Below are 23489 nucleotides of genomic sequence, written 5' to 3'. Positions count from 1 at the left end.
ACCCCTACCCAAGACCGAACCGTTTTCATTTTTAATAAAAAATTATAAACATTTATTATATGGAGAAACAAACTATCAATAATCATGTATTATTAAATATGGAAGTCCGTCCGAGTAATATTTGTATTATTTTATTAATAATATAAATTATGTGCTTATCAATTACCAATAATATATATATATATATATATTTTTACAATGTAAATGTTTAAATTATATGAATTTGTATGAGTTGTATTGAACAAGGATCCTCACATCGTGTCCGTTTATCGTACATCGTGATTTCATAAATTATTTTAAATTTTATTATTTAAAATTAAACATAAATAGTATCTGACGAAAATTAATCGCACGATGTACGATGAAAGGACACAATATGAGGATCCTCAGAATCCCCATAAAGAGGATCAGGAGAGGATCCTCAATCAATTATAATAATGCATTATTTGAATATTAATAATTTCGTTTTTAATATTATTTATTATATACATTGTATCATTTGTATTAATAATGCACTATTTATTATGTGAATTATATGCATTGTATCAGTAGTCTATTTAATTTCATTTTTATCTAAAATTCACTATGTAATTAAGAATATAAATAAATAAACATATGTAAATATCATAATGGGGAAAATCATTACCCGAAAAATTCGTTATTCAACGGATTCAATCGCAGAGAAAACCCGTTAGAAGGATTCTATAGTTTTGGGTTCAAGTATGAGAATGACAAATCCGAATCTGATCCACCTCGTTGCCATCCTAAACTCTAGGGTACTGAATTTTCTTTTTTAAATAGAAGGTGAAATTGTATAAAAATTAGAAGAATCAATCGATGTAGTTCTCATTTCATTTTATTTTGTGACTTGATCATGTAGGTCTTACTTTATGGGTAATTATTGGCGGTCCTCTAAAAGTGCATTACAGTTAATTTAAATGCCAGATTATTTTCTCTAGGTTAACCAATCATTGTAGTTTTCGTGTCAATTTGATTGTAATGCACTGTTACACTACTTTGACCGTGGAGATCTCGCTTTTTGGGTAATTACAGATACTTATTGTTTTTTTTTTTCTTTTTTTTCTAATGCTATTCATACTATATTTTTGTATCACATTTTCATATTACATTATGTGACATTTTCATACCACCTTAGATGGTATTTGATGTGGACATGCACATCATTTGCATTAAACAGATTTTTAAATTTAGTTCATTATTTAATAAACTAATAATTATGAAAAACTAGTTAATTAAATGTTGATTGTGGTATACGAGGAGTCTTTCTCCTTCATTTTCTTGAGTTTTGCAAATTTTTCAAATGATGCGGCTGTCCACATCAAATGCTACCTAATGTGGTATAGAAATGTGATATAAAAACATGGTATAAATAACATTACTTTTTTTTTTTAAAGACCAACTGGTAGTAAACCACGGTTATCTATTCCATCTATACATTAAATTTAGTTAATTATTTAATAAACTAATAATTATGAAAAACTAGTTAATTAAATGTTGATTGTGGTATACGAGGAGTCTTTCTCCTTCATTTTCTTGGGTTTTGCAAATTTTTCAAATGATGCGGTTGTCCATATCAAATGCTACCTAATGTGGTATAGAAATGTGATATAAAAACATGGTATGAATAACATTACTTTTTTTTTTAAAAGGTCAACTGGTAGCAAATCACGGTTATTTATTCCATCTATACGTTAGAAAGACTTACAGAGGCATTTCAGCCTCCTCCTGACCACAAATTCGGCTTCAACACTAGCAGCGGGTTTCAAACCCGAGACCTCCAATTTTCTATTTTAAGGAAGCGTCGCAATCCATCATTTACTACTAGGCCACCCGCTCGTGGTTATTATGGATACTTATTGGAAGACCTCTTAGCCCTAGTTTGGTACTGAGGTGATTCTGAAAAAAGTAGTTATAAAAAAAAGCTGAGAGCTTTTTTATGTTTGGTAAACATTCAGCTTCAGTTTTTTTTCACAGTTTTGGGTAAAAAAAGCCAAAAACATAAAGCTACAAAACCCAACTTTGAAAAACTAGTTTTTTTTTTTTTTCAAAAGCATTTTTACAAAAAAAATTTATCAAACACTCTACTGCTTTATTTCACAGCTGCTTATTCTTACAACACAACAGAAGTATTTTTTTTTTCTATGCACAACAATATCAAATCAACCCTTAAAGTGAACTACACTTGTTCTACAGGCCAGATTCGATTTTCCGTTAAACTTGCTTAAAATCTTGGTTAAATAACCAACGTAATTTTCATGTTAGTTTGATTGCAATTCGCGCATTGTGCTCCTTGATTAAGTAAATCATCTTTCCAATAATTGCTAATGACTTTCGAAAAAAGCACTACACTTGCTTAGGGCCACACAAATACTTCGTTAATCTCATTATGACGGAAACACGAATGATACATTATGTGTTTTTATATAAAAGGTGAGAAATTTTGTTTTTGAAATTATTAATTTTTTAACACATATATTTCACTATTTGTATAGAATACGTTATGTACCATCTCATGTGTCAGATGCATTGAAAAATTTCTCTTTTAATCTTGCAAATTCCTTCTAAACCTAAATTCAGTATTTCCTATTTATTCAGCTCCTCGACATTCGTTACTTTGTTTTCTACCTCTAACTTACTAATATGATTTACTTCTATTTGCACACTTTTCTAGATTCAATTGACCAAATTTATCAAACAAATTTTAAAGTGCGTTTTTTTTTTTGTTGTTATTGTTGTTCTACAATAATATATTTCATAATGGATTTGGATGAAGATTATTAATTTAATATTAAATTCGTTATTTATATAAATTGAATTTAAAAATTTTCAGTTTAAAAATTAGAATAATGTAACAGAGTATAGTGCTAAGTAACATCTGTGTTGTGGTGGGCCCTTAATCATGCAAAAAGCGCACATCATGCTGGAGTGCATTTTTATTCATTAAGTTATTGTAATGCCCATAGATAAAAATATTGGATATTTAAAATTTGGAAATTTTAACGAAACATTTCAGTCCTGTTTTTAATAAAAAATTATATTTTTACTATTTACTTACTATTCATTACATTTTTATTTGTTATTTTTATTAAAATTAAAGGTTTTTTTTTTAACTTTTTGTTAATTTTCCTTTAGAATTTTGAGATTTGTCTATTCAATTTCACTACAGATCTCAAAATTTAACTCTATCTAACGGTGATAAATGAGATATTGAACATCGCCACAACTTGAGAATGGTGAGCAAAAATATTCTCTCAAGCCGTCTTCAACAGAAGGACCGGTCTAAATCATAGCCCTGAACGCCGGCTCAGGAGACACTCCGACGGGGCTAGACTGGAGTGGACTGGACGGAGATCCCCCGGACTCGATTTTTTTCTTCCGTCCTTCTTTGCTCTGCACAATGACGGCAGGTGGAGCCCTTCTCTGAAATTTGTTTGCTGTCACACCCTAAAACTATGAATTTTCAGCTTTATTTTTTTTATTTTTTTATATCTGGAAATTTGATGGTTTATTCCGTACAATGCGTTATAGTAATCAGATTTTTTTTTTCTGCTTCTACTTGTTGTTTGGATGGTGGGAAAGTTTGTGGCTGAGGAGGAAGAGGAAAAGCTTCGGTTTTTCTATTTACTCCTACATTTTCTCGGCATCCAAACAGATCTTTCTGATTTTGAACTGCCTGTGATCACTATTTGGTAAGTGGGAGAAAAAAAATGAGGAAGCTTTGGGAATTCTCGCATTTTCTCGGCAGCCAAACAGAACCACTGATGCCGAAAAGCAAAAAAGATGTTGAAATCCGTGCAGTATTACATTATATTATATTAGAATTGATTGTTTTCGGTACGAGTGGTTTATGGATTAATGGGATTGTAGGTTAGTAGGGGACTAAACTATCCAGTATTTGTGGGTCATGTTACTTTTGTGGGGTATGTGGGGTTTCACTTGTAATTTGCAATTTTTTGGTCCACCACTTGTATTTTGCATGTGTTGAATCCGATATGGAGTTAGCGGGTTCACGTTGTATGTTCCTTGATGGAAGCGCGAATATAATGACTCGTTAGTACAGGTGTTCAACGTTGTTTAATACAAGTACGAATATGATATGATTCATTAATGAGCTAAAAAGTGGGTCAGGTTGATATTTTGGATGTGAACAACCTAATTTTGACATAATAAACTTGTTTAACTCGAATTATATTGTATAAAAAGTGATTAATTTCTCTTCTTTTTGAAGCCTTTTGTGTTATTTCTTAATCTTTAATTTATGAGTCGTTTTTGTTAGTGATTTGATGAAGATGATTTGCCAAATTAAACTGATTGCTTGGTATAAACTTCTGCATTGCAGGTGGAACTTTGGTTCTGTGGAACTAGCACCTAAACAGCAAGAGGCCTCTGATTTGTGAGATTGCTTGTTCATCAAACTTCTGCATTGGCCATGTCTGGTAACCCGAAAGTTGTAAACGCGTTTCGTGTGACGAGGGCCTTGGGGATTCCTGATGCAGAGATCAAACCGGTGCTGAAGGATTTGCTGCGAATGTATGATAAAAAGTGGGAGCTTATAGAAGAAGACAACTACAGGACTCTTATAGATGCATATTTCGATTCTAAGGAAAACAAGGTAGGACCTATTATTTGTTCTTGTAGTTATTGACACACACACACACACACACACACACACACACGCTCTTGTGACAGAGTTTAAATTGGGAACAAATGGACTCAAAACGCTTAGCCTATATATTTACATCTAGGGTTAAAAGTGGTGGTGGGTTTGGGTTTTAACACTTACCAAAGTGCATAAAAGGAAAACATTGGAGTAGAAACTCAAATTTGAGTTTAAATAATTTTGGTATGTGGAATGGAGATGGTTGACGTTACAATTCAAATCTTATCCTTCTTGTTGAATAACATCTTTTCTTGTTGGAGTGAGCTTCACAAACTTGAGAGTTACATTGAAACCGGAATATAACGTTTGATTTGACTCAATAGCTATATATCAGTTTTAACATTCCGGTGTTTTGGGGAGGATAAATGATACATTTGGAGCGAAATATAACATTTGAGTCGGAACTTTCCGGTGCATTGGAGGGGACTTTGTACTAGTTCTTGTCTTTTACTTTTTCTGTTTTGGAATAGGGAAAAGAAGAGAAAAGAGAAGCTATGGAGCTTGATGGGTCTGAAAGACCAGGAAAAAGGCTGCATTTGGTCAATGGCAGAGCTACTGTGGCCAATGATAGAGGAAAGAAACCCATTGCACCTCATCTGGTCTCTGGAGATAGAAAAATTTCAATTGATAATCACAAGAAAGACTTGGTGATTCCAAAAACAGAGGAAGGCACAGACACCATTTCATCTTCTTTCGAACGTGCAGTACCGGTGAGACGTCCAGGTACTTCTTTTCTTCCCACTGTATGATATTATTGTTATCTGTTACAAGATGGTCATAATCCGTTCCTTTAGGCCCTCGTTTTGTGTCAAGGATTGTATTGGATAACTCACTAGATTCAATGTATGTTGAATGAAGAAATAAATGCTTACTTACAAAATTGTCAATGTTAATGATAGGAGTTGAATTAGGTATTATGGAAACTTATCATGATTCTCTTCCCAATCCCCCCAAAATAGTAGGATTGAGAGCGATAATTTCTTTCATGACTAATTCATCTTCGACCTTACAAATTTTGGAAGTTGGCATATATGTTTTCCTTCAACACACATTGAGGGTTATCCAAGATTTATCCAACTCATTCCAATCCTCCATAAATATGATTACTTTCTTATCCTGACTACCCATAATTATGTTGTCTAGCTCTTCCAGATTCGTCTCGAGGTTCAACTGGGGGTAACTCTGGATCATCCTCTACTGAAGTGGGTAGAACTGCTCGTGACCTCACTTGCGGGGATAACCATGTTTCAAGACCGAAGAATCGACAATGTGGAACAGAACGTTCACAGGCTGATTTAAATGGTGTGGATTCAAGCTGTCCCATCACTTGCGAGGACAGGAAGCCAGTCAATTTTTTCCGTGACATTACGAAATCTACGGAGAAAGTGAAAATATCATTGGTAGATGAAACTGGAAATGAGTGCCTGCCAAAGTTCAATTACATACCGCACAATATTATCTACCAAAATGCCAATGTGAATATCTCACTAGCTCGGATTTCAGATGAAGATTGCTGCACTGACTGCTCTGGAGATTGTCTTTCAGTGGCAATACCATGTGCATGTGCTCGTGAAACAGGTGGGGAGTATGTGTATACACCACAAGGCCTACTAAAAGAAGATTTTTTAGCAGCTTGTGTCAAGGAACCAGAGGTGCACAACTTTGTTTATTGTCAAGACTGTCCAAATGAGAGGTCTAAGAACGAGTACTACCCTGAAAAATGCAAAGGTCACCACATCAGGAAGTTTATAAAGGAATGCTGGAGAAAATGTGGATGTGACTTGTCGTGTGGAAATCGGGTAGTGCAAAGGGGTATTTCTTGTAAGTTACAGGTTGGTTTCACTTTCTTTCATTAGGAACTACCGTTTTGGACTTTGAACTGTCATACCAAAACTAATATGAGTTTCGTTACCTCCACATTGCATCTAACTATCTAAGTTCGAAGAAGTATAGTAAAGAGACGCTTTTTAACTGTTAGGTGTCAAAACTATTACTGTCTGTATGTTCTTAAGGAATTTACTGGTTGAAGTTACATAATACTTCAGGATAACTTTTATTTCTTTATTTTTGTGCTATTCTTAATCTTGTAGTTTCTTTTGAAGCATCCATGGAAAATGATCGTTAATTCTTAACTAATCAGTAAGCATTTCTTGTTCTGATATGCTTCAGGTATTTGTGACTCCTGAAGGGAAAGGCTGGGGTGTTAGGACATTAGAGGTCTTGCAGAAGGGGACATTTGTCTGTGAATATGTTGGGGAGATACTGACCAACACGGAATTATACGAGAGAAATAACCAAAGCAGTGGAGCTAAGAGACATACCTACCCCGTATTGCTAGATGGAGATTGGGGCTCAGAGCGAATTTTGAAGGATGATGATGCCCTTTGTCTTGATGCAACATCAAATGGAAATGTTGCCAGATTTATCAATCATAGGTAATACTTCAATTCGTGTGCATTTTAGTTTATGTATATTTTGGTGACTGTTCATTGCTTTATCTTTGTCTTACACTAAGCAGGTCACCTTTGCCATTTGCACGTCTTTATAAATTGTATATGTACCTGCATTTTTAATCCTTGGTACGCTTGCCATTTCGGTGCTACGACTTAGAGTTGAGGAATCTTAGCATAAGATGTCAGAAAGTTCACCATTAATTCCTACCGAGTTAAAAAAACAAGTCGAACTTCTTGCATCTTATAAACTATTAAGAACAATTGTCATATTCATTGAACTCAACAGAGATCATCTAAATCTGAAGTTTTTAATCAATAGCTATGCTTGTGAATCGTCTGCCTGTATTGAACTTGTGTTTGTTTGAATATTCTCGTGATTCCAGATGCTCTGATGCAAACTTGATTGATATCCCAGTTCAAGTGGAGACTCCTGACCGTCACTACTATCACGTATGGGTTGGGTTGCTTTCCATGTCAATGCTCACACACACATACACACTGTAATTATACACCGTGCGAAAGAGCTTCTCTGATTACCTTCTTTGTGAGTCTGCAGCTTGCCTTTTTTACTACCAGGAAAGTGAATGCATTTGAAGAGCTGTCGTGGGTGAGTGAACGTTTGCCTACTGTTATATGTTTGCTATAATTTATCTTCTATGGTCGATGTTTCTGTTTTCATATATTAATAAGTTTGTGTTCACAAAATGATGAGGAAAATCCTTTTACAGGATTATGGTATTGACTTTGATGATCATGGACACCCTATAGAGGCATTTTCGTGTAATTGTGGTAGTGTAGCTTGCCGGGGAAAGAAACAGAATGGACGGAAAGAACGCAGAGGTAAACTAATACTACACATCTTAGAAAGGCATTCATAGCTTATTTTTATATGCGGTCCACACGCCACAAACATCAAATGCTCTACTGAAATAGATTTTGCGAAAATCCAGCTATGTATCCGATATAGTTTTAACTTTTAAGTAGGGTTTTTGGTTTGTAGATGTCATGTTCTACAACGAAGATAGGGATGAGCGATATGTCACTTGGTTTTACGGTTTTTACATGGCACTGCTTGCACATTACAATATTTTCGATAGTCTATGAAGTGAAACCAAGTTTGGGATGCCTAACAAGAAGTATAGAAGATGAATGAATTTGAATGTGAAACGAAAAGGGTCAATGTTGCAGATTATGCTCCGCCCTCCAGTTACGAAAACTTTTAAGTTTATCTACTTCAAACCCTCTTCGTTGCTGGTAATTATCGCTGTTTTAATGTGCAGGGAAAAGATTTGTGTTGGGATAGCTGATGATAACTATCACTGGTACCGAGAACCTGCGGCCGATCATTCGAGTATGGCAGTGCTTCCTTCAGAGCTCCGAAACTGGAGAATTTTGTGTTGGAGGAGGAAAATGTAAGCAGAATGTTGGAGATGAACTTTTGTAGAAGCTGTAGTAGAAGCTGTGTTTTATACACAGGATGATATTATTTAGGTTTCTTACTTTTTATGGGAACTTTAACGAAAAGCTGCAGGTTCATTTTAATGAAAAACCATATTTTTACACTAAAAAGTCAATTCGGATACTATTTACTTTATCATTTATTTTGTCCTTATCGTTAAAACTCAAAGTTTTCAAGTTATTATCATTAATTTTCCTTTTACTTTTTTGTTTCTCTTATTTCATCTTCCAAAATTTGTGCCCATTTAACATTGTGAAATGACCTCATGTTTTCAGTTTTGGTAAGAAAAAGTCTTTATACAAGGGTGTTGTTCTCCCGTCCTAAATGAAGGGAAATTGATGCCCTACAAGGATTTGTAGGTCAATGTAATTAGAGGAACTAATTATCATTCATAAGTTTAAATATCAACTATTTTTTTTAGGTCGAAAATATCAACTAATTGATTGAAAAATAATGAAAGGTCATAGGTTAGAATTTCATAAATGACGAGTGTCTAACTAATGTATCAATCACCCCTTAATATATATAGGGAAGTGATTTTCACATGTCATTTTTAGCTTCTTACATATCCCTCTTTATTTATGATCATCAAATTGAATAAGTCAAATAAAATCAACGGTCAGAATTAAACATGAGTGTATAAAAGAATAAAAAGAATGTGCGAAAATCACATCTATAAATAAATCCGAGTATAAAATTAGTTAAAATTAGTTATTTAAGAAGATAACGATTATGCATAAATATTTAAAAGAATGTTGGTATAATGTATAATACTGTAAAATGTTAACTTAGCGTGCCCTTACTTGTTCACTCTTTTTTTTTTTTTCGGTTGACAACGGGCATAGAACTAAAGAAAAGAAAAATTATAATAGAATATTACGAAATCATGAGACTTAAGTTATACTAGAAAGGTTGCCCTCGCGATGCTGCGGGGGTTTAGAAATTGTAACGTCTTCAAAACGCTGAATAAAGGGCCCAGAATCCGGCTTCAAGATAACTTTAAAATATGAGGAAATTGGCAAATTAGCATAAACAATGCTATTATTTATCCAATCAAAGCCAAACTGAAATGGTGCAGAACTAACACTACAAAATTAGTCAAAGAAACTAAACAATGGGTAGAATGTTTCTAACATTTATATTTTATACAAAAATAATCTTCTGACAAAGCAAAAAACACAAATTAGAGAGGAGAAAATATATAAAGTTTGAGTAAAAGGTCACAAACACATAAGTCATTTAATGGAGATTATTCGAACAGATTTTGTTAAGCAACCACACGGATTATATATGCCAAAGATTAGATGATGGTAAGCGTCAAATGATATACCAACTGGAATCTTGAATTTCATGTGACTCAACTATATACAAAATACTCCAACAAATATTATATATTTACCAAACACAATACAAAAGGACATGTAAAAGAGTTCTCTGAATGTGATATAGCATACCAAGTTAGTAAAAATAGACTCCGACATGGCCAGCTCAAAAGAAAGAGATTCCTCGCCTCACAATGTGTTATAGAGAAACAATTTCTTGCATATTTCAATATATCCCTTGTTGTTGTTGTTGTCGTCGTTCATATATCCATTATATCCATGAATTACACTAATTCATAACCATTGAATCGTCATTGTAAAGGAACAGTGAATATTTGTTCTTTGTACGCGTGTAGATGTAGAGACTAATCCAAAATTAAACATGTTCGAAATATTTGAGCTTTACCTGATTACCGATGAAACAAAGGGCTCAAAAATAGGATTTGAACTCAGATATGAACTCATATTTGAACTCAAATTACTTCGATGGCTGCTACCTCTTTCAGACATGCAATCCAAAATTAAGCTTTACCATTAATATTGAAAAATTATAGTTGTGAAATAATAAACTATAATACATAAAAATAACTTGTTGAAGACCCATATCTATTTATTTGATCGAAAAAATAAAAAATAAAAATTGTGTGCGAAAAATTCCTTAGAATAGCATGCCTTAACATTACAGGCAAAATTAATTGATGTGAAAATAACCTAAAAACTGAGAATTGGGTTTGGAGATATTACCAATGAAACAGAGGAGTAGTGGACATACTTCTATGCTCCTCTTCCTCTTTCTCTAATTGAAGTTGAGTTCTCAGGTGAAATGGTGTTAAAGTTAAAAGAGGTGTAAAACATGAACAACTTTGCAAAAGAATACAATAATTTATGATGAAAATCTATATTACCAATCAAAATTATATAGGGGAAAGAAACAATACCAAATTTGAGGCACAAATGATCAAACTCTAAAGCCCTTCATTTCTGAGTTTTTTTCCCAGCAACCAAATAAACTTTAAAAAGAAACTGTAGAATCCAGAGGAAGCATTAAAGAAAGTCAACACTGTAGGGCATCAATGTCTGCCGTAATGAAAAAGAACAGATGTTTCCTAGCTATATTTTAGGGTAATCTAAAAATGTCTCCATCCTTGATATGAACAATATATAGTAATAGCTTGTCATTAGTTTTAACAATCTATAGGTTTTAGCAAACAATTAAAATCAGAACCTATGTGGAAAATGCTGAAAACTGTGTAAACCACCACCGAGTTAAAATGAAATTAAACTGAATGGATATACTATTATGCCTTTAACAAATAGAAAACACTGCACTTGTGAATTTCGAGCAAAAATATAAAACAAATTTGAAAATAAGATTCAATGTAGAAAAGGAATTTGGAAGAAAAAAAATGGAAAGGTATGAGTCTAGCCTGCTGTTGGTACCCTTAAAGGAAAAACAATTAATTCGATACGTTGAAAAAGAAGAAATTGTAATGAAATTGGGCTCTCAGCTCCTGGTCACTAAATAGTACTATTCTGTCCTCCAGGGGACACCACCAAGAGGTTCTTTCTCAAAAAAGTCTGCCCCACCTCACCTGAATGCAAACTACCTCCTTATCCAGATTAACCATTATGTTGAAAAAGAAGAAATTATAATGAAATCCTAAATCCAAGACATTAGAAAAATGTAATTCTTACCAGATTAACAAAGTTAACAACAAATCAAACCAAACCAAAAGCCTAAACCAAAACAGGAAAATAAATTAAATGCCAATGAAAGAGTAAAACATGTATGAGCAAGGCAGGTGTTTACAACCTCTGTTTGTTCCTTCAAACAGGCATAAAAGGGTCTTGAGTTTTGCCAACTACCCCACAATTGCAGATAATTATAACCATATTCTATTCTAATTCTAAAAAGTAGGTGTCAATCAAATTATTAAGTGAGCAAAACCGAAGCCAAAAAAATGTTAAAGAAAGAGAAACATAAATTGCTCAGCATGGATATTGGAAAAATAAAAAATAAACGTTAGAAATATATAGAATAAAGAGGTCACCTATTATTTTCCGCATGTATCTTTGCAACTCATACACATAGATTTGATAATGTTTGCTTGTCTGTGATCTGCATAAAGACATTTTGCCAAGAGTTATTAGCTTTTTCCAACCTTTCAAACAAAATTATATTGTCTCACTGATATGAAATTAAATTGAAAGTAGAGCTCAAATAAAGTTTGAGGGGTTTAACAATATTTTCTCATCCATTTAAAGGGGTTTAACAATATGAAATTACATCAAACTTCAATCAAGTTGCATAATTAATCCATATAATCAACATGGATTTCACAGGGAGCTAAGGGAGAAATATCAATTCGGGCTATATCTATCAAACATATCAAAGAAAAATCTATGTCACTTCTTACTGGGTTGACTGTTACTGTTGTCGACCAGTTGCGACAGAAGTGATTGCTGCAAAGTAAAGAGTATCTGCGAGATAGAAAAGAAAAAACGAAGGTAATAAGAAGCAAAAGTTAAATTATGAAAGAGAGAAAGAAATTGACTGATGAGCATTGAGTTTGTATGGAATTTCTTTCTAAATACTTTGCATGTAGAAGTTGTGAATCTTAATTAGGTTTCATGTCTTAGTCTTACATACTTTGTAATTTTTGCAGGACCCTGATAGTTGCTAATGCTGGGGATTGTCGAGCTGTGCTTGGTAATGGGTAGAGCAGCAGAGATGTCCAAAGACCACAAACCAAATTGTAAATATGAAAGACTAAGAATTGAGAATCTTGGTGGTGTCATATATAACGGCTATCTCAATGGTTAATTAGTCAAACACAAACTTCAAAACTCAAAACCTTAGGCACCCAGAATAAATATACCTGTATAGTCTAAGCAGAAGTCAACTTACGAAGAAATTCTGGGTTTTGCATCATCCCCCTTAATTAAGAATTGGAATCGAGCACGTTACGTTACTGGGGGTTGGAACCTAGAATTTGCAGTCAAATAATGTTAAGAAAGAATAAATTTCATCCTCAAACTTATTTATTAACAGAGAAATTAAAAACAAATTCAAGGCTTGAAAATAAAATATAAAAAAATAAATTCAAAACAAATAAAGATTCTAACATTTCTTAAGAACTATTAAGTAAAGGATCAAAAAAATCATGCTGTGAAACAAATTTGGGAAAATAAGGGGAACCAAATTTAACCTGAGTATTGTTTACCCACAGACCCAAACCAAATCCCCAAATATTACGCAACACAAAACCATAGAAATCACCAGAATTGAAAACCAGTGCCACTGGGATCACCCACACAGCGACGAACTCCGATCATTGTCACTGATCTTCATCTGCTACCAAAGCCAAAACCCTTTTTACATACGGGACCTGAGAACGAAACCCACCAAGAAAATTTCAGGGATAGGCGAGAATTTCCTAGAAAAATTCAAAATTTTAAGCAAAGATGGTGTTTTTTCAATTTGTTGGATGGCTTGAGGGTTTTTGGGATTTGTTGGTTTCAGGGTGAGATTAGTGTGGGAAGCAAATGGAAAAGTGTGCTGGAAAATTACCCGAATGAATAGAAGAGGGGAACATGAAAGATCATGGTTCTTTCAGTAGGGAAGGAGAGTCAGAGGAAGAGTGATAGATGAGAGGAGAGAAGACTGCGGAGTGAGAGAGAGAAGTGGAAACGGAAGGAAATGTCGAGAAGAATTGGAAGCAGAGCCTTCGACGATGACCGACACGTGGGTAGCCTAAAAGGGAAACGGTGAGCAAAGCCACTCGACGCACGAAGAAAACAGGCGATGGCGGACGCGTGGACACAAAGGGCACAACCGAATTTTTACTGTAGAGAAGCTGGTAGAAAACATTGAGAAAGAATTTTTTAGAGGGCATTTTCGCCATTTTACTGCTCTAGAACAGTACCACCCGAGTTTGAGTTTTAGTATATATTAATTTCTAACTAGCAACCGATGTTTCTTTTTATAAATTGAACCAGTATAAATTAGTATGCAGAAACAACTTCGGTTTTGAATGTAAAGTGTACTCAAATATTTCTAATTATTTGATTTTACCCACTTCTTTTTAATACTTTCACATTAAAAAAAAAAAAAAAAAATCTCACTTGTACTATGTTATAATTTTATTGATTTATCAAAATACATTTTAATATTTTCAATAATTATACTATATTTTTCCTCTCAATTTTTGTGTAGACGAAAAACCCTAGAACCTCACTAATATTTAGCCTCCGTCGCCCAAAACACTGTCACACTTCTCACTCTTGAGATCTGAAGCCTCTCTGGTGCAGCTATGTCGAAACGAGGTCTCTCTCTCTCTCGTTTTAGTATTTCTGGGTCTTTCAAAGATTCAAACTTTCCTGCTTTCTGATCCAAAATTTTCTCAGCAACCAATCAGAACTTGATGGGTTTTTCTGTTCGATGTTAAAAGTTAATTAATTTGTTTAATTTTCGATTCGTTTAAATTGCAGGGCGTGGAGGGTCCGCCGGAAACAAGTTCCGGATGTCGCTGGGTCTGCCGGTGGCCGCCACCGTGAACTGCGCCGACAACACCGGTGCCAAGAACCTTTACATCATCTCCGTGAAGGGAATCAAGGGTCGCCTCAATCGCCTTCCTTCTGCTTGTGTTGGTGACATGGTGATGGCTACTGTCAAGAAGGGCAAGCCTGACCTCCGAAAGAAGGTCTTGCCGGCCGTCATTGTCCGCCAGCGCAAGCCGTGGCGCCGAAAGGACGGGGTTTTCATGTACTTTGAAGGTAGTTAATTGTGTTTGTATTGGATAAATGATGTTCCTTTGTGTTGATATGAATATATTTAGAGGAAAAAAAACCGAAAGGACGGTGTTTTCGTGTAATTTGAAGGTTGTTAATTGTGTTTTTATTGGATGCATTATGTTCCTTTGTCATGGTATTAACATGTTTAGAGGAAGCAAAAGTGTTTGATTGGTTTTGAGTCAGATTGAAACGAATGCTTATAGCAAATGTGGAAGTTTTCGGGATGTCGGGATCACCTTGTTTTTGTTTTGGTAGTTGGACTTTGTAGTTCCATGTTCTCCTGCATCACCTTGTTTTTGTTAATATTGTTTGGGGAATAGTTGTGGGAAATTGGGGATTTTGGAGTTTGAATGGTTGTTTAGGATGGTTACTCTGATTGATTATTTACTTTTTGTTAACATCCGGTGCGTTTTATTTTCATATGAATTTGACATTAAGCTGACCATTTTTGGTTCGGACAATGTGGAGAATTTAGGAAGAAGGTTGTAAATATTATGCGTTGCAGTATTAGTTTAGCGCATTTTGAAAATTGAAGTATCTCGGTGTGCTTTTAGTTTAAGATCTGCTCTTATGATGATAACATGGTTCTGCTTCTCAAGGTTTCTGACCATGACTGTTCTTGTGATGCAGATAATGCTGGTGTCATTGTCAATCCGAAGGGAGAAATGAAAGGTGCGTAGCGATTCTATAACATCTCCGCCTATTAATAACTTCAATACGATAATAAACTATTGTGTGGTTTCGGAGCTTTACAGAGCATGCATTATTGATTAAACTCATTGATTATGTAGCCTTGAAGTCCCAAGTAATGTTGTCTTAGTTTCAGCTGATTGGAAAATAATTGCGTCATCTGACGTTACTGTTGTTAACTTTTAACATTGTAGGACCATCATCGTAATAATGTTCATCATTTCACTTGCACTTATTATACTGAATACTAACTCATATTTTCTTGGTATTGTTGTAGGGTCTGCAATCACCGGACCTATCGGAAAGGAATGCGCCGATCTGTGGCCAAGAATTGCAAGTGCTGCCAATGCCATCGTTTAAGTTCTTCACTTTTCTGTCTTTAGGATGTTTTTGCTGGTTTTCTGGATGTTAAATTCATTATCGTGTAGACTCTGTTATGATTATGAAATGGATCCTCTTTCGTTTAAATGTTTGCTGGTTTTCGGGATATTAAATTTTCACTGTCGTGTCTCAGTCCATTTCTTTCTCCTTTTTCTTCCCGACCCTTATTGATCTGTCATAGATCTATTTCGGTTGCGCGATTTTTGCGTGATTGCATTGCCAAATCGAACTACTGCATTAAGGTGTGGTAGACTGGTTTGAGTTGATCTCAACCCTAAACCCTACACAAGTTCTTCTCAGAGCAATATGATGACGCCACAAAAAACTTCCACGTCCTTCATTTCATTGGTTCATTTCATTGGCACGGAATGCAACTTTGGCTATGAACTCATGAGACCAGTTTAGCTGCGACTAAAGAATTTTAACGCTAACAGTTTTAAACGTAGGAAAAATCAGAGGCTTTTACTGAGTTGGAAATTGGAACAATTGAGAAGTCTAGGAGTTGTTCATCCAACTCAACTCCTTTAAGTCACATTATTTAAGCCTCTTTCTATCATCACTTATCAGTCTATCGAAGCTCAGACCAAAAGAAAGCTCTCAAAAACTAATACGAAACACAATCTGCAGCTCATTAACGAACCGTTCGATCTTCTGCTTTGCTCCTCATCATCCCATCTTACCAACAGCGCCCTTCTGCAACTTCGAACAGTACTCGAACAAGCTTCCATCGAAACAGCGTCTCACGGCTTCCTTTGCCAAGTAACCGTTTTCATCTTTTGCAAGAACATACAGAACTCCCCATTCCAGTTTACTTGCAATCCTGCAAACAGTAACGAAAATTAATGAACTGCACTTCCGCATTATGTTTTTGCGTGTGCTCGAGAGAAAGAGAGAGAGAGACCGACCAGCCAAAGAAATCAAAAGCGTCACGGTTAGCCTGAGTCATGTGCCAAAGCTCCTTGAATGAAAGCTTATCAGGCACGGTGCGGGCATACTTGCTGAACATGTTCTCCAGATTTGCAGGAATGTACCTGCAGCATACAATGCAAGGCAAAGATATATAAAGTTTGCAGTAGTTATAGTAGAACCCCGACAGTAATGATCATCCGGTCTAGCGGTCTAGTGACACGTAGTTTCCCCATTTTACTGGAGGAGGTAATGACGTCAAATCTCATGAACAGATAATTCTTCAAATAATCTATAACACACGTTTCGAATCGAACAATCACATCTGAGAGACCCTTCCTTAGGTTTATGGGCAGGTATTCTTACCTTCCCTCTGTGTCATACGTCCCTGAGTCACTTCCATGCTTTGCCATGTGTATGTTCTTTATGTGAATTGCAAAGAAAGGCGACGGTATCCATGTCTGCAGAAGAAGAAAATGAATACAAAAATTAAGCAGTTCTAGTGACAAATAAATCAGATAATGCAGATAGTTGGCTGTTAAAAGTTAAATATTGCCGCAAATGTGCGTAAGGATAGTGTGCTTGCGTGCACCCTTGCACCCAAGTTCGAATCCCGTCTCATAAATTAGACTAGATTAGAATATCTCGCCTTGTCTGTTCAAACTTTGGTAAACTTACAGGAAGAGTAGCATAACTCATGGCTGCATGGACAAGAACCATGAAAAGGAATGAAGCAACCGGATTAAACCCGAGGGCACGAAATCCTGCAAGAACAGATTCAAGTAAGACGATCCATTTTTGTACGTGACATGACAATCGCAAACCCTAAAACTTCAAAATTGATTTACCTCTGAATGTTTCAGAAGGGTAGATTATGCCATCGTTGTCTTGGTCGAAGAAAGCTGCATGCTGTTGAAGCACAGACATGTTGGAATGCTTATGGCCCGCTGTGCCATTGATGTTCTCCATATCAGGTGCAATCATAGCCCTAGGCATGTCTGAAATTAACAAGATTTAATTAAAAAAAATAAAAATTAAGCAGTTGATTCATGCATTATTATGCATGTGATCATGTGAAACTATCGCTAATTTTCTAGAACATAAAGGTAAAACTTAAACCAATAGTTCGGCCATGGAACGAACGTATATTTTTTATATTAAAGAACATATACTGTGAATATATCATCAATAATCTATCAATATCATTGTAAAAAGCAAAATGTACGACCATAATATACACATACATGGTTTGGGGAGCTTGGTCTCCAAATCATTGCGGACCTTCCTCTCCGCGGTGATCGGAGCCTTCTCAGCCACCGTTGCCATGGACTCACTGGATGCCTGCTGCTGGCCCTGATCTGCTGCCATCTCTCTCTCTCTCCCTCTCTCTCCCTCTCTCTCCCTCTCTCTCTTTCAGCACTTCAGCTAATAATTATGTTCACAAGGAACTTAATTTTCTCTGTGATTGTAATTAATTACTCTAAATATTAATTAATATAGAACAAATCATTTTGAAAATTAAGAAGATGAAAATTAAGCACAACAAACTCCAAGCGACTCGCAGTGGTTATCGCTTCTATTTTCTACTTTTCAACACTATCGTATGGTTTTACTAATTTATGTGCAATATTATATATAAATATAGTATGATATCAACTTACGTGTTATAATATAATATTAATAATTAATCATCATGCACTCGTGTAAAAAAGTATCATAGCTGGAGTGCATGATGAGAATCTATTTGCCATGTTGGTCGCCTTTACATTGAAGATAACAAGAATCATACATTGGAAATTTAACAGATTAAGTTAAAATGTATAACGAATGTTTTCACTTGTTGAACTTAAGAGCGCTTTACTATCACAGTAATTATTTTGTAACCCCGATTCATCTTGCATGTATAATGACATCATAATATTTGGTGATAAAACCGCATGTCTATTTTTTTTTTTTTTGCTAGAAAACCTCATGTCTCTTGTGCTAGTAGGTCGTAGAATGCAAGTTAAAACAATATTAATGTGATTAGTAATGAATCGTTGATCCGTGAATTTAAATCTTCTTGAAAATATGTTTGACTACCTGTCCAGAAGATCATGAATGAGTAAATTGGCTAAATCTTGATTGCCCTGATTGCAATGATGATTCAATGATTGTTCTCAAAGCTAAAGATATATAGATAATTTCAATTTAAACTCGCTAACATACTCCCTTAATTTTTTTTTTCTTTTCCACCATAACTCCTAAATTTTCACACATGTGTTCCGGCTTCGAAATTCTCATTTTTCTAAATTATTGTAGTAGTTTGTACTCTCCTCTCAATAAAATAATTGAAAAAAAAAGGTTTCAAAGCAAGTTACACGAACATTCTGCAAGTGACTTGTAGCTCAGTTGGTTAAGAATTTTTGCCCTTACACCCTAGATTTCATTTTCAAATCCCCCTTTTTGTAGTTTAATCTTATCCTTTATCAACAGAAACATATTTATGAACCTCGATTAGTTAAAAAAAAAGTCACATGAACATGAAAAATGATCCATATTATGTGGAAGGAAAGCTCAATTCATGTGATAAAGGAGCAATGAGTAATTGACCAAATTTACATAAAACCCTATGGTTGTTGTAAGACTAACTTTCAGAGTGGGTGAGAGAGAGAGGGCCAAAGACAGAGCGAACGGCTCAAGTGCACGTGAATTGCGTTTCCAAACCTTGTAACTTTATTTATACCAATTATGGTGGTCTTTTTTGCTTTATAAATAATACAAAGTTTATGACAATTGATCTCTAAATCTTCTAGAAATTCTATTTTAGGTTTACAACGTTACATTCTTGAATAAACACACTAATTATAGCGGTGGTATCTTTTTACCTTTTTGCTATAAACCATAAATTTATTAAAAAAAAGGTCACATTTTAATTTTGCAAAATTACTTTTTATTTTGTTTACTAACAAAATTACTTTCTGCCCCTTAGTACTCGATCTAGTGATATTTCTTTTCACTTGTAAAATAAAGATTTTAGGTTCAATTCTCATCAAAGACGTATTTAAACCATTATTGCTAACTCATTTTAAGGTTTTGTCATCCCCTCATTTTAGTATAAATAATATCGTTGATTTAAGAAAAAAAATAATTTCCAAAGAAAAGAAAATTACTTTCCAAAGAAAAAAAAAATCCTTTCCAAGGAAAATAAAAATTTTGCAAGTGGACCCAAGAATAAATGGGAAATAACGTCAAAAGACAAAGAGGGACCACTTTTAAATGGGTCCCACCTTCCTTGTGTGCATGGCAGGCGGCGGCCATGTAGATCTTACCAGCTTATCATATATGGTAATGTTCAATACAATATTCTTCTAGTTGAAAAGCTGAAGGTGTACTGTAATGTATTATTCAGTTTACATAATGATGAGTGTTATTTTATTTTATTTTTTATGTGAAGAACGGGGATTATAATCCAAAGAGAACTACAAAACACCAGCGAAACGAGTCTGAGAGACTCCAGCAGCATCATCAATGAGAGCTGATCTAATCTAAACGGGAGGTTCATCAAATACAAGAACACCAATATTCATATTATAACTTCAGTTAACCAACTGATCCGTCACAATATTCTTTTCTCTATAAATGTGATTGATGAGTGTTTTTGAGTCATGCTTGTTTAGTTTTGTGGAAGCAGGTTCGAGAATCGAACAACTGCAGGTTAATATGTTTCATGCTTTCTGTAAATTAACCGGTAAAATATATTTATTCATCTCTGCATTAAATTATGAAAAATAAAATAACAGAGTTACATAAAATTATGAAAAATAAAACGGATACCTCCTCAAATATCCTCAAAATTCACCATTTTACGAAAGAAGTTGAGCATATTAACCATTTCTTCTGCTTGTGGATGATAAAGATCACCAACAAAGAATTCTTCGCCCGTGCCATTTACCTCTATCACACTGGAACCAGGTTTCTTCTTCATTCCCGCTTCATAGATCATATTTCTGACTCTTTTCGCCTCCAATTCCCAGCCAGCTTCCTTGTACAAATTATACGAAAGAACATGAATGCCACAGTCGGTTACTCCCATGAACTCTTCCAAGTTCTGTTGCCAACTTCAACATTCCCATGAACTCTACATGCAGCCAGTAATGCTCCCCACACGTTGGCATCACCCCTTCCTAGCCCTCCCATCTTGTCCTCTATAAATTTCTCAGCTTCCTCCACCATGCCTGCTCTAGCCAATAGGTCAACCGTTTTTGCATGTGTGCAAGCCGAGAGAACGGCAACAAATGTGGTCTCTGTGGGTTGTATCCTATCTAAAACCATTTTATTCAAGAGTTCAAGTGATTTCAATGCATCCCCATTAATTGCAACTCCAGCGATCATAGCGTTCCACGCTTTAGCATTTGTTAAGAATGCCCTCAAAAACCCGTAATGCTGCTTCCACATATCCGCATTTCGAGTAGTGGCCAATCTCGTGTTCAATTCAAGATTGCACCTTTTAGCATAGGAGTGCACCCATAGTCCTTGTGTGACCGCACCGAGATGAGCAGAGGCAGTCAGAACACTAACAAGAACCGACTCATTAGGCTTTGTGCCTGCTTCTTGCATTTGCCTAAATAAAGAAAGCACCTCCCTGAAGTCGTTCACCCGAGAATACGCAGCCATCATCGCACTCCAAGATATGGTGTTTCTCTCTGGCATTTCGTCAAACAAGGCTCGAGCATTCTCAACATTCCCTGTCTTCCCTTACCCGTTAATCATTGCCGTCCACACTACCACATCCCTGTTAGGACTTTTATCAAACACCATCTTTGCAGTTTCCATATCATAGATTACGGCATAAAACTCAATCAGCGAGCTAATAACAAAAGGGTCGTCACCATACCCGAACTGAATCACATGGCCATGAACTAATCGACCACTGAGCTTCAAATTCAGTGCGAGAATCGTGCATGCTTTAATCAACGGCGGAAAAGTGTAGTTATTCGGAACAAACCCATAATTCAACATGTCTAAATAGTACGAAATGGCGGGAACCGGCGAGTGCGACTGAACACATCCTCTGATCATGGTGTTGTACATGAAGATGTTGCGGTGGTTATGGTGGTGCTTGAAAATTGAGCACGCGTAGGATAAAAAGGAAGCATCTTTGGAGGTTGCTGCCGCGGAGAGGAGCAGAGCAATGGCGTACAGGTTTTCGGGTAGACGGCATGTACGGATGGGGGCGTGGATTTGCTTGAGCTGGTTTAGGCTTTTGCATTTTTGTGGGAGGGAAACAAGGCCGTTGCTTTTAACGGTTTTCTGAATCATCTGAATTGGCGGGTTACCCTTTGGGCGGTCCCAAGAAAAGTATGGAGATATGGGGTGTTTACAATTACAACTTGGTTCAAATAATTATACTCTTGCACTTCGTACTACAAAACATAGGTGTCAGGGGTAAGGCATTTATAAGGGGTAGGATTTAGTTTTAATCTCATGTGTCAGCCATGGTTCGTCGTACAAAACATAGGTGCCAGGGATAAGGCATTTATAAAGGGTGCGTTTAGTATTAATTCCATGGATCGACCGTTGTTGCCTGCATGAAGCATTGGTGTCGGAATAGGGCATTTGTAGGCTGTTATCAATAAGGGGTATGATTTCGTTTTAATCTTAAGGGTCAACCATAGTTGGCCAGACAATGCATTGTTGCCTGGGGTAGGCATATTATAAGTCACTATCAACCATTATAGGATACGCACTAAAGTCATAAGTTGTAACATAGTAACCCCTATTTAAGGGAAAAAAAAAAACATTTCTCTGCTGTGTTGTGGCGATGGAAAAAAAATTTGAATACGCTGGGCAATGAGACATGCTGAATTCAGGGTGTTATTATTAACACGCCACTAAACACTTGAACTCATGGTGTTACTATTCACATGCCCCTAAACACTAAACCTCATAGGCCTCCACTGCTTCTACTGCGCCTTGAGCTTTCTAGTGGGCCGCATAAGTTTGGGCTTGAGCGTGAGTTTGAACTGCGTCTCCTTGCGTCTAAACCATTAATTTTATTTATTTTAAGTTTTATTTTTGTTAAATTTTCGTCTTGCCCATACCACAACACGAAACTATCATCTTTATATTCTACAAAATGTATTTTTGGTGAAAATTTTCTTATAATCCATGTCAAAAAATTCGAAAATAAGGATATAAATATAAAAGGTGTTTGAATCCAAATAAAGTTACGCAAGAAGAAAAAGAAATTCAATGGAAAAAGAAAAAGAAATTCGGAAAGGTAAAAATGTTACGATCGGTACTTTTATTCCTATTGTCTTTGAAAAAAGTTGCTAGTTACCTAGCGATCCTATAGAAGTACAATCGCTAAATAACTAACAATTATACCTGAATACAGTCGCTAATTTCATACCGATCCCCCTTTTTCAAATTTTTTTCTTTTTTTTTGTTTCTCTTACAATAACTACAAACTAATCATATTTATGTTCTTCAAAATATATTTTCCCATGCTAAAACTATTATAATTAATATTTAAACAATTGAAATTAACTATTTAAAACCTAAATTTAAAGATATTCTCATATTTTCAACTTTAAAATTCAATAAAAAATAATTTCATGAAAAGAAATTCAATGGAAAAAGAAAAAGAAAAAGAAAAAAGGAGGGGTAAAAATGTTACGATCGGTACTTTTATGTCCTTGAAGAAAGTTGCTAGTTATCTAGCGATCATATGCAAGTACAATCGCTAAGTAATTAGCAATTATACTGAATAAAGTCGCTAATTTCCAACCGATCCCCTTCTTTTCAAATTTTTTTTTATT

At 35.2% G+C, this 23489-nt stretch overlaps 3 protein-coding genes, 1 long non-coding RNA gene and 1 pseudogene across 8 annotated transcripts; 2 read left to right on the top strand and 3 right to left on the bottom strand.

The window, feature by feature from the left end:
* The first annotated feature begins 3260 nt into the window (after nt 1–3260).
* LOC137721673 (histone-lysine N-methyltransferase SUVR4) lies at nt 3261–8665 on the top strand. Its single transcript, XM_068460699.1, has 9 exons — nt 3261–3428; nt 4361–4633; nt 5152–5404; nt 5825–6513; nt 6851–7116; nt 7518–7584; nt 7691–7741; nt 7863–7974; nt 8415–8665. The coding sequence occupies exons 2-9, from the start codon at nt 4451–4453 to the stop codon at nt 8435–8437; spliced, it is 1644 nt and encodes a 547-aa protein (XP_068316800.1). The 5' UTR covers nt 3261–3428; nt 4361–4450; the 3' UTR covers nt 8438–8665.
* Nucleotides 8666–10557: 1892 nt separating this feature from the next.
* On the bottom strand, nt 10558–13728 carry LOC137722861 (uncharacterized). 5 transcript variants are annotated; one of them, XR_011066802.1, is made up of 5 exons: nt 13125–13727; nt 12566–12901; nt 12333–12396; nt 11967–12034; nt 10558–10938 (listed from the first exon to the last, which is right to left on the bottom strand). It is a non-coding gene; the product is annotated as an uncharacterized lncRNA (long non-coding RNA). The 5 variants fall into 5 exon arrangements; XR_011066803.1 differs by lacking the exon at nt 10558–10938 and having other exon boundaries at nt 11392–12034; nt 13196–13304; nt 13487–13728; XR_011066805.1 differs by lacking the exon at nt 10558–10938 and having other exon boundaries at nt 11392–12034; nt 13125–13304; nt 13487–13727.
* Nucleotides 13729–14109: 381 nt separating this feature from the next.
* LOC137721657 (large ribosomal subunit protein uL14x/uL14z/uL14y) lies at nt 14110–15867 on the top strand. Its single transcript, XM_068460678.1, has 4 exons — nt 14110–14241; nt 14407–14691; nt 15340–15381; nt 15677–15867. Exons 1-4 carry the CDS (start codon nt 14229–14231, stop codon nt 15757–15759), a joined length of 423 nt encoding a protein of 140 aa, XP_068316779.1. The 5' UTR covers nt 14110–14228; the 3' UTR covers nt 15760–15867.
* Nucleotides 15868–16341: 474 nt separating this feature from the next.
* LOC137721664 (peroxygenase-like) lies at nt 16342–18054 on the bottom strand. The gene is made up of 6 exons (XM_068460685.1): nt 17931–18054; nt 17535–17684; nt 17365–17450; nt 17053–17147; nt 16686–16811; nt 16342–16600 (listed from the first exon to the last, which is right to left on the bottom strand). The coding sequence occupies exons 1-6, from the start codon at nt 18052–18054 to the stop codon at nt 16447–16449; spliced, it is 735 nt and encodes a 244-aa protein (XP_068316786.1). The 3' UTR covers nt 16342–16446.
* Nucleotides 18055–20420: 2366 nt separating this feature from the next.
* LOC137721809 (pentatricopeptide repeat-containing protein At5g66520-like) lies at nt 20421–21987 on the bottom strand (annotated as a pseudogene).
* Nucleotides 21988–23489: the final 1502 nt, after the last annotated feature.

Source organism: Pyrus communis, chromosome 17, assembly GCF_963583255.1.
Source record: "Pyrus communis chromosome 17, drPyrComm1.1, whole genome shotgun sequence".
In the NCBI taxonomy this organism is placed as follows: domain Eukaryota; kingdom Viridiplantae; phylum Streptophyta; class Magnoliopsida; order Rosales; family Rosaceae; genus Pyrus; species Pyrus communis.
This window is presented reverse-complemented; position numbering and strand designations above follow the sequence as displayed.

Excerpts from the sequence above, each read along its gene's own strand:
- LOC137721657 (XM_068460678.1), top strand. Across the intron at positions 14,692-15,339 it reads GGTTTTCATGTACTTTGAAG|ATAATGCTGGTGTCATTGTC; the intron begins GTAGTTAATTGT and ends CTTGTGATGCAG. Across the intron at positions 15,382-15,676 it reads TCCGAAGGGAGAAATGAAAG|GGTCTGCAATCACCGGACCT; the intron begins GTGCGTAGCGAT and ends GTATTGTTGTAG.
- LOC137721673 (XM_068460699.1), top strand. The coding sequence starts at position 4,451 with ATGTCTGGTAACCCGAAAGTTGTAAACGCGTTTCGTGTGACGAGGGCC. Across the intron at positions 6,514-6,850 it reads GTATTTCTTGTAAGTTACAG|GTATTTGTGACTCCTGAAGG; the intron begins GTTGGTTTCACT and ends GATATGCTTCAG. Across the intron at positions 7,742-7,862 it reads CATTTGAAGAGCTGTCGTGG|GATTATGGTATTGACTTTGA; the intron begins GTGAGTGAACGT and ends ATCCTTTTACAG.
- LOC137721664 (XM_068460685.1), bottom strand. The coding sequence starts at position 18,054 with ATGGCAGCAGATCAGGGCCAGCAGCAGGCATCCAGTGAGTCCATGGCA. Across the intron at positions 17,148-17,364 it reads TGAGTTATGCTACTCTTCCT|ACATGGATACCGTCGCCTTT; the intron begins GTAAGTTTACCA and ends CTTCTTCTGCAG. Across the intron at positions 16,812-17,052 it reads ACGTATGACACAGAGGGAAG|GTACATTCCTGCAAATCTGG; the intron begins GTAAGAATACCT and ends TGTATGCTGCAG.